At 45.3% G+C, this 12,262-nt stretch overlaps 1 protein-coding gene across 1 annotated transcript in view; it reads left to right on the forward strand.

Annotated features, from left to right (window-relative positions):
• Window positions 1–1,401: 1,401 nt before the first annotated feature.
• Window positions 1,402–12,262, forward strand: part of CMIP (c-Maf inducing protein) — a 193,585-nt gene continuing 182,724 nt past the window's right edge. Inside the window, exon 1 of the mRNA XM_034425425.3 lies at window positions 1,402–2,133. Coding sequence (XP_034281316.1) covers window positions 1,846–2,133 — 288 coding nt within the window. The 5' untranslated portion in view covers window positions 1,402–1,845. The remainder of the gene's footprint in view (window positions 2,134–12,262) is intronic.

Here is a 12,262-nt window from a genome sequence, read left to right on the forward strand (position 1 = left end):
ATCAGGGGTGTTACTGGACTCCCATTGGGAGACTTCATTCACCGCTCACCGCTCAGCGAGTCTTGTCAATCGAAAAACGGAGGAATTGAGAAAATCCCATTTTAGCTCAGTCGTGTTTTATGCCAACCCATCTCTGAATTCACACGTTCAAGGCAATCAAGGACCATCAGTTAAAGACTTTTTTTTTAAAAAAAAATCAAACGTACTGGCTTGTCAAAATTCCTTAGCCAACGCCGGACTACAAATCCTATTGTGCAACCATCTGATTGACTGGGATAGTATCTTTTGCCTTGAGCAAGGGGTTGGACTAGAAGACCTCAAAGGTCCCTTCCAGCCCGAGGATTCTATGTTCTGTGCTGGCTGGCGAAAAGAGTATTGGGGGTAGGGGCGAAAGAGTGGCGAAGGAAGGAAGGAGATGGGAATGAAAAGGAAGGAAAGAGGGAGGGGAGATGGGAATGAGAAGAAAGGAAGGAGGGAAGGAGATGGGAATGAAAAGGAAGGAAGGAAGATGGGAATGAGAAGAAAGGAAGGAGGGGAGATGGGAATGACAAGAAAGGAAGGAGGGGAGATGGGAATGAGAAGAAAGGAAGGAGGGAAGGAGATGGGAATGAGAAGAAAGGAAGGAAGGAGATGGGAATGAAAAGGAAGGAAGGAAGGAGATGGGAATGAGAAGAAAGGAAGGAGGGAAGGAGATGGGAATGAGAAGAAAGGAAGGAAGGAGATGGGAATGAAAAGGAAGGGAGGGAGGAGATGGGAATGAGAAGAAAGGAAGGAGGGAAGGAGATGGGAATGAAAAGGAAGGAAGGAGATGGGAATGAGAAGAAAGGAAGGAAGATGGGAATGAGAAGAAAGGAAGGAGGGAAGGAGATGGGAATGAAAAGGAAGGAAGGAGATGGGAATGAGAAGAAAGGAAGGAGGGAAGGAGATGGGAATGAAGAAAGGAAGGAGGGAAGGAGATGGGAATGAGAAGAAAGGAAGGAGGGGAGATGGGAATGAGAAGAAAGGAAAGAAGGAGATGGGAATGAGCAGGAAGGAAGGAAGGAAGGAGGTGGGAATGAATAGAGAAGGGAGGGAGGGAGGGAGAGAGAAAGAAAGAAAGAAAGAAAGAAAGAAAGAAAGCCATGTTCTTCTACCACCTGGTGCCCTCCGGAAGGGACGGGCTCCCCTTCCCATCGTACCGCCTGGCAGGACGAGGATCACGGGTGGCATGGGACATGTAGTCCTCCGACTGGCTCCAAAGACCGCCCCCAATCCCTCCAACTCAAGCCCCCTCTTCTCCCCCCCCCTTCTCCCCCCCGCAGCCCAGCCAGCCGTTCCAGCGCCACCGCGGGGCAGGCGGGCGGGCGAGGGCGCGAGCGAGAGCAACAGCAGCGGCGGCGGCAGCTGCCCGGGGTTGGCATTGACGTCAGAGCGGCCGCACGTGACCGGCGAGGCCAATCAGAGCGAAGCTCCGGAGCGGCTCCTGCCAGGCGCTTCCAGCCTCTCCTCCCTCCTCCTCCTCCTCCTCCGGCGGCGGCTCCTCGACGCCGCCCCTGGCTCCCAGACACGCGTCCGCTCGCCCGCTCTCCCGCCCGCCCGCATCCAGACGTGCAAGCAGAGGAGCCGGCGGGCCCCTTTTGTCCTGCCTGGAAGCCGTCGGTCCCTCCGCCCGGACGCCCAGACGCCCAGCCCCGCACCGTCCCTCCGGACTAGCGCCTTTTGTCTGGGCGGGCTTGGCCAGAGCGGCGGCGGGCGGTTGCATGGGGGCTCCGGGCGGCTCCGGGGGCGGCCGGGGCTAGAGACGACCCTCCCCCTTCTCCCCCTCCCTCCCTCCCTCTCGCTGGCTCGGCCCGGGGAGGGGGCGCCATGGATTGCACGAGCGGCTGCGGGGGCGGCAGCGACCCCCGGCCGCTGGAAGAGAGCAAGCCGTTGTTGGGCGAAGCGCCCGAAGGGACCAAACCCGGAGCCGCCCCGTGCCGGCGAGGCGTCCACTGCAGCGGCATGAGGTACAAGCTCCTCCAGGAAGGGGACATTCAGGTGTGCGTCGTGCGGCACCCCCGGACTTTCCTCAGCAAGATCCTCACCTCCAAATTCCTGCGCCGCTGGGAGCCTCATCACCTGGCCCTCGCCGACCACAGCCTGGCCTCCGCCACGGTAGGCGCCGCTCCTTTGTGTCCCTAGAATGCCTTTGGATGTTTAGATGGAAATGTTATGGGTGTGCTTGACCAAATACATACATGCATGCATGCATACATGCATACACACATACATACATACATACCTTGTTTTCCCCAAAATAAGACACCCCCTGATAATAAGCCCAATTGGGTTTTTGAGGGCATGGCAATAAGGCCAAGCACTTACTTCAGGGTTCAAAAAAATAGAAGAACAGGGTCTTATTTTCAGGGAAACACGGTATCTATCCATCTATATCTATCTATCTATCTATCTATCTATCTATCTATCTATCTATCTATCTATCCTCTATCTATCTATCTATCTATCTATCTATCTATCCTCTATCTATCTATCTATCTATCTATCCTCTATCTATCTATCTATCTATCTATCTATCTATCTATCTATCTATCTATCCTCTATCTATCTATCTATCTATCTATCTATCTATCCTCTATCTATCTATCTATCTATCTATCTATCTATCTATCTATCTGTCATCTTATCTCTCTCTCTCTCTCTATCAATCTTGTTTCCCCCCAAATAAGATATCCCCTGATAATAAGCCCAATCGGGCTTTTGAGCGCATAGCAATAAGGCCAAGTGCTTATTTCAGGGTTCAAAAAAATATAAGGGCCTTATTTTCGGGGAAACACAGAACATACATATCATACATAAAATAAAATGAAGTAAAAAGTGTGCCTCTCCCACACTGGCTTCAGCCAGGAAGACCCTCTCCACCCCCCCACCCCCCTTGGGCTATATTGGGGGTACTTCCTCCCTCCCCCCCCACCTTTACCTGGGTTTGCACATCGGGCTGTTTGAAACACCCCCCCCCCCCATTGAGATAGGCCTTGGGGTGTCAGGCAAAAGCAGCCAAGCTGCAAGGCAACCCCTCGGGCTGGGTTTGCCCCCCCCCCCCGCCCCCAAGACCTGGCTCGGTGGGATTTGAAAACCCACCTTGGCCTGGCCCTTCGTGCCACATCTGTGGTTTTTTGGGGGGGGTGGGCAGCGTCCCCACAATCTGCTCAATGTAGACTTTGCTTGCTTGTTCTGGGCAGAGAGGGCCCTGTTCTCTCGCTACCTTTCCTTGCTCTTTGGCCCCTGGGTTTTGAACATGGTCCCCCACACACACATACACCCAGTCCCTTCTCTGTGCTTGGGGAGCAGTGGGGGGGGGGTTAGGGGAGAGTTGTGGTCCAACACCTGGATGGGGAGAGCTGGAAAACCTCCCCACCACCAAAATAATTTTTTTTGCAAAACCTGGCATGCAGGAAGGATGATCTTTGAGGTCAACAGAGGTGCTTTTGAACAGAAGCAACCTTTCGACTTTAGGCCGCTTTTTTAAAAAAAAAACACACACACACACACACACGAAAGTATTAATTTTTATTGTTCTTAATCCGATTGTCATCTTCTTGTCCTTCGGCAGTTTTGGAATATCTGAGGTTGAGACGAGAGAAGATTAGCAAAAAAAAGAAACAAAACAAAAAAAAAATCCTGTTTGTGAAGGGCTTGTCTTTCCCATTATTTAGATGGCTTTTGTAATTGAATTATTCATCATGACACCTCATGATGGAAGATTTCGCTTCCTCTTTTTCTTCAGCGTTCAGAGGCCCCGATTACTTAGATTTTAATCGTTTCCTTCTTTGGAGGTTGAGGTTTCTTTGTTTTTTAATCAGGTTGGCTGGCTCTTTAAAATGCTGACTTATAATTAAAGGAAGAATGGAGAACAAATCAAACCTTGGGACGACGGAAGGCAAACAGGCTTTGTACGCGCGGAGCGGTTGGCTGGTTCAAGAAACAACATGCATTTTGTGTTTTCAGTTGGAGTCTGAAAGATACACCCTTATGAACTTCGGTCTCTTCAGAGCCAGGATTGTTCCTCTTTATTCCTCTTGCTCTTTCGAAGTCAGCGTGATGAGCAACCTAAGGATTATGGGGAGGGTTGTAGTCTACCCAGATTATGGGGAGTTGTACTCCACCCCGTCTAAAAAGCAGAAGGCTGGAGGAAGCTCCTCCTCCTCCTCCTTGGGATTTGAAATGATTGTATTAAATCTCCTGCAATATCCCTTTCCCCCTTCTAGGTTGCAGAAAATGGTGCGTTTGCTTTCTCCCGTCTTAGATAATCACATCTTGCTGGATTTAGGCTAGATTGCAGATTCCGTAGATTTTATTTTTTATTTATTTTATCACATTTATATACTTTTATTTATTTTTATTTTATTTATTTATATACACTTAAAAGCTACTTTTAAGTGTTCTTTATGAGACTAAATTTCATCTCGGCTCAAGAACCGTAGGTGTTTATTTCTTCCCGTGCATGTAATGAATGTTGGCCTTCTTGCAAAGGTGTCAGTGAGCCAAGCATCTCTTTACAATTCACCATAACAACCCTGCAAGGTAGGCTGCCAGAAAGCAGCAGGCTCAAGGGAATATACAATAAGGCTGCAGTGTCACTAGCAGAAGGGTTAATTAACCCGGTTTCCTTGCAGCTTTGCTGTGGTTGCACAACCCCACCAGTTGTGTCGTCCGAAGCAGCCATTTTCCAGTTGGTTCTCTGAAGTCGATCATTGCCAACCACAGGTAGACATTAGCAGCAGTTAACCTGTGTTTAGAATTAATGATTGTTCTGGACTTTGGGCCTTTTGATGAAGGTGGTGCTCTTTAGATCCTGCATGACTCACCGGGCGTCATATAAATGGTGCAAATAATAAATAGCGCAAGGACTATGCTCAGTTCCTCCTAACCTGTGACAGTTCACACATGCTAATTAGCCAAAGCGAGACCTTTCGGACTTCTTGTGGTCTATCCACTCGGCCTCTGGCTCTTCATTTTGTGGCTGGAGCGCGATCAAAGTTTATGGAGATCTCGCCTAGCAGTAAAGCCTGACTGACACCCCTGGGTTTATTGCTAAGTAAGGGTATATATGGATTGCTGCCATCGTTTTTTTTTTTTCCTCTTATTTATCTCCATCTCCCTTTCAGTTCTCTTTTCCTGTTTGTTTACAGAGCGTGGCTTTTATCTGTGATTGGTTTCAGTGACAAGCTTGCATTTTGTTCACATGATTGAGGTAGGAGAGAGTTTCCTAATTCTTTGGGTTTTCAAATCAAGCCTAGTCAGAACAGCCAACTGAAAATATTTCTTGGCAGAGCAATATAATTAAAAAAAAAAAATGAGTGCATTTACCAGGTTCGCATCTGACTTTTGGTGTACTATATAAAAACCTTGCCTTGCATTTTTTTAAAATCAGGGTTAGGAAATCCAGGGCTGTCTTCCAGTGGTAAACACAGAGCAAGCCACTAGAATATAAACTGAGAGCAAATTCAACACTCTATCAGCACTGATAATGTTACCTAGCTTGGTAATGAAACGTTTGCAAGGAAACAACCGAGTTTAAAGATCACCAAGGAAGCTTCATTCCAGTGGTTTATTTAATAGTTGCAGGGCAGCTTGATGTATTAACTTAGCCATAGATCTGTTGTGAATCAAAAACTGAAATACTGTGTTGAATCCTTAGTTGAAGTTTTATAGCCGTGATTTGATTGGGGGATAATATTATAAAGCACAATTTATTACTGCCACGTTTTTCTTTTTAAAACCCTGGGGAATAAAGAACCATGAAATCGTCTAGGTTGGGCTTGGATTGCATTGTAGTCCCAGGGTTTGTTTTTAACCTCGGTGTGATTATTTTACTCGAAATGGTTGGGTTCACCTTACCTGCAAAAAAAACCCACGTGACAGCTTAGTGCAATCTGTGACCCAGAGTATTGAATACCGTTGAGCCAAGGGGAAGGAAAGAAAAGCCAGGCATGAGAACATCAGCTAATCCAATGTTTTACTTGCCAAAAGTTTGAATTTTGGGATTCAAAAATTTTAGCAACCTGTTCTCTGCCTAGTTGCTGGATGGGTGTGGCCATGGTGGGCGTGGGCCTAACCGGCCTCCTGTACCACGGCGGGGTGGTGGTGGCATCTTCGCCATCCCCAGGCTCTGGAGGGTTTTCTCAAGCTTTCAGGAGAGCGAAAATGGCCTCCCCCGGGCTCTGGAAGCCCTCCGGAGGCCAGAAACGAGCCCGTTTCCGGACTTCCGGAACTTCTGGGAGGCCCGTTTTTCGTCCTCCCAGAGCCTCCATGTGGGTTCTGCACTTATCTGGCATCCAAAACAGGCCACATGGAGACTCCTGGGAGGGGAGGGGCGGGGGGGACAGGGACAGCCGCTCCTTGCAACTACTGGTTTGGCAAACCAGATGTAAAATTAGCATCTAGTTCGCCCGAACCGGCTGAATCTTGCCCCCTGCCAAAAAAAAGTTTTTGTATTTCTACTCTCCTGTCCAATGGCCAAAATGTCTTTTATATTTCTTGGTGAGCTTTCTGCCCCTTTGAGTCCCCCTTCTCTCCCCCCACTCCCCCCCCGGTCTTCCAGATGCCCTCCCCTTTCCCCTCCCTTCAGGTCCCTGGAGATTTAATGGAAAATCAGGGAAGTGGCAGAATCCTGGCGAGAGACTGGTATGCTAAAACAGGAGATCTTCACTGACACCTGAGGTCTTGTCCCCCCTCTCCCCCTCCCCCGTCCCAAAATGAAACATCACTCCACTCCACCCCTGGGAATTTCGTTGTAATCCTTTTTCTCTTTGAAAGATGATCCCAGGCAAATTCCTCATGGAATTGGCTGGAGAGTAGCAGGGTTGCACTGTGGTTTTTTTCCCACCTGCATAGCATTAATCCAAAGGGCTGGTCATTTCCTGGATCATCATTATTCCATCTCTTCTTGTCTGTTCACGATCTTTCCACTTCTTTCTCCTTAAGTCCGTGATGGAGAACCTACGGCACACGTGCCCGAGGTGGCACACAGAGCCATCTTTCCAGGCACACGAGCTGTCACCCAACTCACTTGCAGCTGCGCATGTGTGCGCGCCCCAGCTGGGGTTCGGGCCTCCGGTGCGCATGCGTGCAATTAAGGGGAATTCCTCGGAGCTCTCTTGTGCATGCGTGCACATTTGCCCGTGGGTGCAAGAGTACTGGCATGTAGCGCGGGCATGCACGGATGGTGTTTGCACGTGTGCATTGCGTGCGTGAAAACCATGCGCATGAGCCGATGGTGCGATTGTTCCCGCAGTGCACAGGGGAGCCGCGCGCAAGCCGCTGCAGATGGTACAGTTGTGCACATGGGGGAGGAGCCACACATTAGCAAAGCATGCTAAGTGAGTACCTGTTCGGCACTTGGTGAGTAAAAAGTTTGCCATCACTGCCTTAAGTCAAGGTATAGTCCTTGACTTAAGACCGTCGTTGAGTCCCCAAATGACAGTCATGGGTCATGGCAGTCGTTAAGAGGTCACTCCCCATGGCTGTGCCCGACGGTATAACCTTTTTTGCTGTGATCATTAAGCAAACTTATGGGGGGCCCGAAAGCCCTAATAAGCAGGTATATACAAAAAAATATGCAGGCTATTGCTATCATGCATTGTAAGCCGCCCTGAGTCTACGGAGAAGGGCGGCATATAAATTGGACAAATAAATAAATAAATAAATAAATTAATTAATTAATTAATTAATTAATAATAAACAAACAAACAAACAAACACCTTGGACATTTAGCAAACATACCAGTTGTTAAATAAATCTGTTGTTTCCAATGGACGTTTTTTTTTTTTTTCTTTCTGGAAACGAGAAGTAAACGCTGATTTACTTCTTTACATGATTGCAACGATGTTTACGTGATTGCAAGGATGTTGCAAATGGCTGTAATTTCGAGCTGGTTACCAAAAATGCAATGACGTGACAGATGTCATAACTTTGAAAAACAGCCGTCAATAGCTCTGGGGGACAATCCATTGTAACTTTGAATGGTGTCTCTAAGCGAGGACTACCTGTAATAGTTTCACTGACAAGGCTCAACTAATTAAAATTTCCATCTTTTGCTTGGGAAAAGAGATATAGATCAGGGGACTCCAACTTTGGCAACTTGAAGCCTGGCGGACTTCAACTCCCAGAATTCCCCAGCCAGCAAAGCCAGCAAAGCAAATAGCTTTTTTTGCATAGGCACGAGCAATAAATCATTTGAACTGGAACTTCATGCATAGTTCTGATTCTTTCTGCTTGATACTAAATCATTGATTTGTTTATGACAGTCCTTGTTTTTATAGCCATAGATTTAAAAAAAAAAAATCTGGCTATTGCCTGATTTTAGGATTTTCATCTGCAAATAAAATTTTCACATATTCAGGAATATCTTTTTCTGTTTTGGATTTTGAAATAGGCCAAAGACCCTCAAAGCAAGCATGGACCCCCATTTTTCCATTAAAGTTGGGGTGTCCAACCGTGGAAACTTTAAGACCTGTGGACGTCAACTCCCAGAATTCCCCAGCCAGCCTCCTTCTCCCCCCCCCTTCCCTTCATTGTCTCTTTGGGGCTGTGCTTGACCAAAAATGTAGGATCTTTTTCCTGCTGCTTTCCAGAAGAGATCTTTTAGAAATGAAAGTAGAAGATCATCAACTTAGGTGTATCAATTGTGTTTATGCTTGATATATCAAAGGCCAAACTCCCTTTGTTCTCTTGTTTTATATGTATACATATAAAAGTCTTCAGCTGTATTTTCTTCTTTTAGAAAGGGGTAGGTTTTTTTTTTCCATGGGAGTTTTCCTTTTCCACTTTTCAAACCCAGGTAGAGAGTTGATAATTCTGGTTCTTCAACAGTTGCCGCAGTGAGAGATCCAGGAAGCAACATTAAGAGGGTTGGACAAAGCTGTGCTTGGCTAAAGAATTCTGGGAGTTAAAAGTCCACAAATCAATTTCTTTTTCTTTCTTTCTTTCTTTCTTTCTTTCTTTCTTTCTTTCTTTCTTTCTTTCTTTCTTTCTTTCTTTCTTTCTTTCTTTCTTTCTTTCTTCTTTCCTCCTTTCCTCCTTTCCTCCCTCCCTCCCTCTTTCCTTTTTTCTCTCTACTTCTTTCTGTCTGTCTTCGTCTGTCTTTCTTTCCTCCCTCCCTCCGTCCCTCCCTTTTTCCTTTTCTCTCTATTTCTTTTTGTCTGTCTTTCTGTCTTTGTCTGACTGTCTGTCTGTCTTTCTTTCCTCCCTCCCTTTTTCCTTCTTTCTCTCTATTTCTTTTTGCTGTCTTTGTCTTTATCTCTTCCTCCCTCTCTCCCTCTTTCCTTCTTTCTCTCCTATTTCTTTCTTTCTTTCTTTCTTTCTTTCTTTCTTTCTTTCTTTCTTTCTTTCTTTCTTTCTTTCTTTCTCCTGCTCTCGCTCTTTTTCTCTATAAATCAATTTAATGGGACCTTCACATATGGACCTGATCTTTTGCACCTGACCTATGGACAAACCTAGGGGCCCCCATTACTATGAGTATATTGTCAACTCACCAAGGCTGAGAAATCCAGTCTTGTAGGAATCATAGGGGCACTATCTGCTTCTGTCTTAGAAGAAGGACTCAGGATCTATTGGAACAGTAACGTTCCCATGATCATCATTGTATGAACTCTGCTGTGCTAGCTGGCTGGGGAATTCTAGGAGTTAAAAATCCATTCATCTTAAAGATTCCATGGTTTGAGAAACACTGAATCTCTCCCTTACCTACCCAACGTCTGTTTCACTGTTAATCTGTTAAGACTGTTTACTTTTTCCAACACTTTTTTAAAATTAAAAATTTCCAATTAAAAACAAACTCGGGGAAAAGAAAGGTGACATTTTGGCAGGGGTCTCAGAGAAATGTGCCTGGGTTAAACGAAAGATTCATGAATAAGCTACCAGTTACACAGAGCACGAAGTTGAAAATCAGGGATTACTGAACAGAAGGCCTGAATTCCCACAGCACCCTTAATCCAAAGCCAAGCAGATCACATTATAGTTTAGCAAACAAACAAACAAACAAAAAGACAAATATCCAGATACAGGCATTGGTTTATTTGGTGCAGTTAATTTTGGTTAAAAATCCAAGCTGCTTCTTCTACAGCAGTGTTTCTCAACCTTGGAAGCTTGAAGATGGGTGGACTTCAATTCCCAGAATCCCCCAGCCAGCGCTGCTGGCTGGGGGATTCTGGGAGTTGAAGTCCACCCATCTTCAAGCTACCAAGGTTGAGAAACACTGTTCTACAGATTTTGATTGGTTGAGGATTTCGACCAGACACAATACCATGTGCAGTTATTAGCACATAAATGATCATAACATATTTTTGTCAAATCTGCCCTGTTGTCCTGCTGGTTTCCTTCCCCCTTCATTGTCCTTTAAATCAGATGCATTTTTGCAGCGCGCATGTAGTTTTCCATTGTGCAGGATTTCATACTTAAAGAGTAACCTCGTTTTTATCCCCAAGGCTGTATGCATATGGGTTTTACCGCTCAATTTCCCCAAAGAACAATTTTAATATTTACAAACTTTCATCTTCGGATAAGTGCTTTCTCAGGGACATAATCTATTTTGCCTCCTGGGCTTGGCAGTTTTATAAAACAAACGTCAAAGGAGTTTAAATATTTGTTTGTTTCTGAACCTTACGTGCAGGAACACCTGAACATGCTAGTCTAATAAAAAACTAACTATACCAGTATTAAATAACATCCTTTTAGGTTTGTTACTATTATAATGCTCTCTGATCTTTTCACGACGGTTGAATTTTCTGCAAGACCAGTTGTGAATAATTTACCTTTGGAGAAAGATTTTTTTTTTCCTTCTGTAGCTAAGACATTTATTTTTCATTTTATATTTTTTTTTTAAAAAAACCCTACTCTCTTTGATTTAAAGTAGCAACCAATGGGACAATTTTCCAGCCCTCATTATTGTAGAGGTAAAGAACCTAGAACCGTGATGGCCGTATCAGTGGGCACGTGAGCTTGGCTCCGCCAGCTGATTTTCGGGCCTTCTGGGCCCCCGGAAGTTGGCAAACGGGCCATTTCCGGCCTCTGGAGGGCCTCGGGGGGTGGGGAAGGCCGTTTTCGCCCTCCCCAGGCTACAGACGCTTTCTTGGAGCCTGGGGAGAGCAAAAAAATGGGCCTACTGGCCAAAAGCGGGCTGACCCGGGGGGAATTGCACACACATGCGTGGGGGGGGCTGCATTGAATTATGGGTGTGGGCACGCGCGCGTGCAATCCACCCTCACTCTCCCCACTTTTGGCACGAGATGGCAAAAAAGTTAGCCATCACTGACCTAGAAGTTTGCGCTAGGCTTCTAACTTGATAAAAAGCCAAGTCAGACTTTAGAAGTTCCTCTTTTCAATGCAAAGGACTTTTTCTTTTTTTTTTGTTTGTAGAGAAATTTGCAAAGAAACTCGTATCCTCCTTTGCTAGCTCATTCATTAGCTTGGCATATCCTGATGAATAAATGCAAAATGCAAAACTGAAATGAGACAAACCTTAACTGAAACCTTTGATGCGTATGCCGATATATATATATATTTTTCCTCTCCGTGCTTTATATTGAGCTGGAGCTGTGGTTTGTGGTTAGGAATTCACGTTACAATGTTTTGTTGGCATTTCAATAAATTATAACAACCAGAAGAGACGACGAAGTGCAACCAAAAATATAACATGGCTAATATAATCAGAAAGGAATATACAGAATAGTAATTACTGTAAATGAATGACAGGTTTTGTTTTGTTTTTTTAAAAAAAAGAAATCTGCTTCCGTTCCTGTAATACAGTAACACGATAATATCATCACACATCTATTTATTGCTTGATTTTGATCTTCACATTTTCCTTTTTTTAAATATTATTCTTGCTTTATTAGTAAGCATCTTTGCTGCTGATGGGGGGGGGGAGAAACCAGAGAGATTTTTCCTGATCCAGCAAAAACTTCACTCTTGTACCATCCATTCTTGAAGTGAAAAGCAAAACCAAGATCTTTGGACCTTAGGAAATTTGAGAATTTTTTCCCCCCTCAAATCAAAATGAAAGGGGGGGTTGTTTGGGTTTTGCTTCTCAAACACCCCCATTTCCCCCCCCCTCCCCTTTCTCTTCGGCCCATGAAATCCCTGACATAAACATTGTACAGGTTTGAGCACAGCTACATATAACGTGTTTTACAGCCAGCTGTTCCATCATTAATTGAGAAGATTAACGCTATCGTTAATGTGGTAGTATGATGGAAACTTGTTCCCATATATTGTTTTCCCACTG

This window comes from Pantherophis guttatus, chromosome 11 (genome assembly GCF_059756535.1).
Source record: "Pantherophis guttatus breed Tessera chromosome 11, ASM5975653v1, whole genome shotgun sequence".
Classification (NCBI taxonomy): domain Eukaryota; kingdom Metazoa; phylum Chordata; class Lepidosauria; order Squamata; family Colubridae; genus Pantherophis; species Pantherophis guttatus.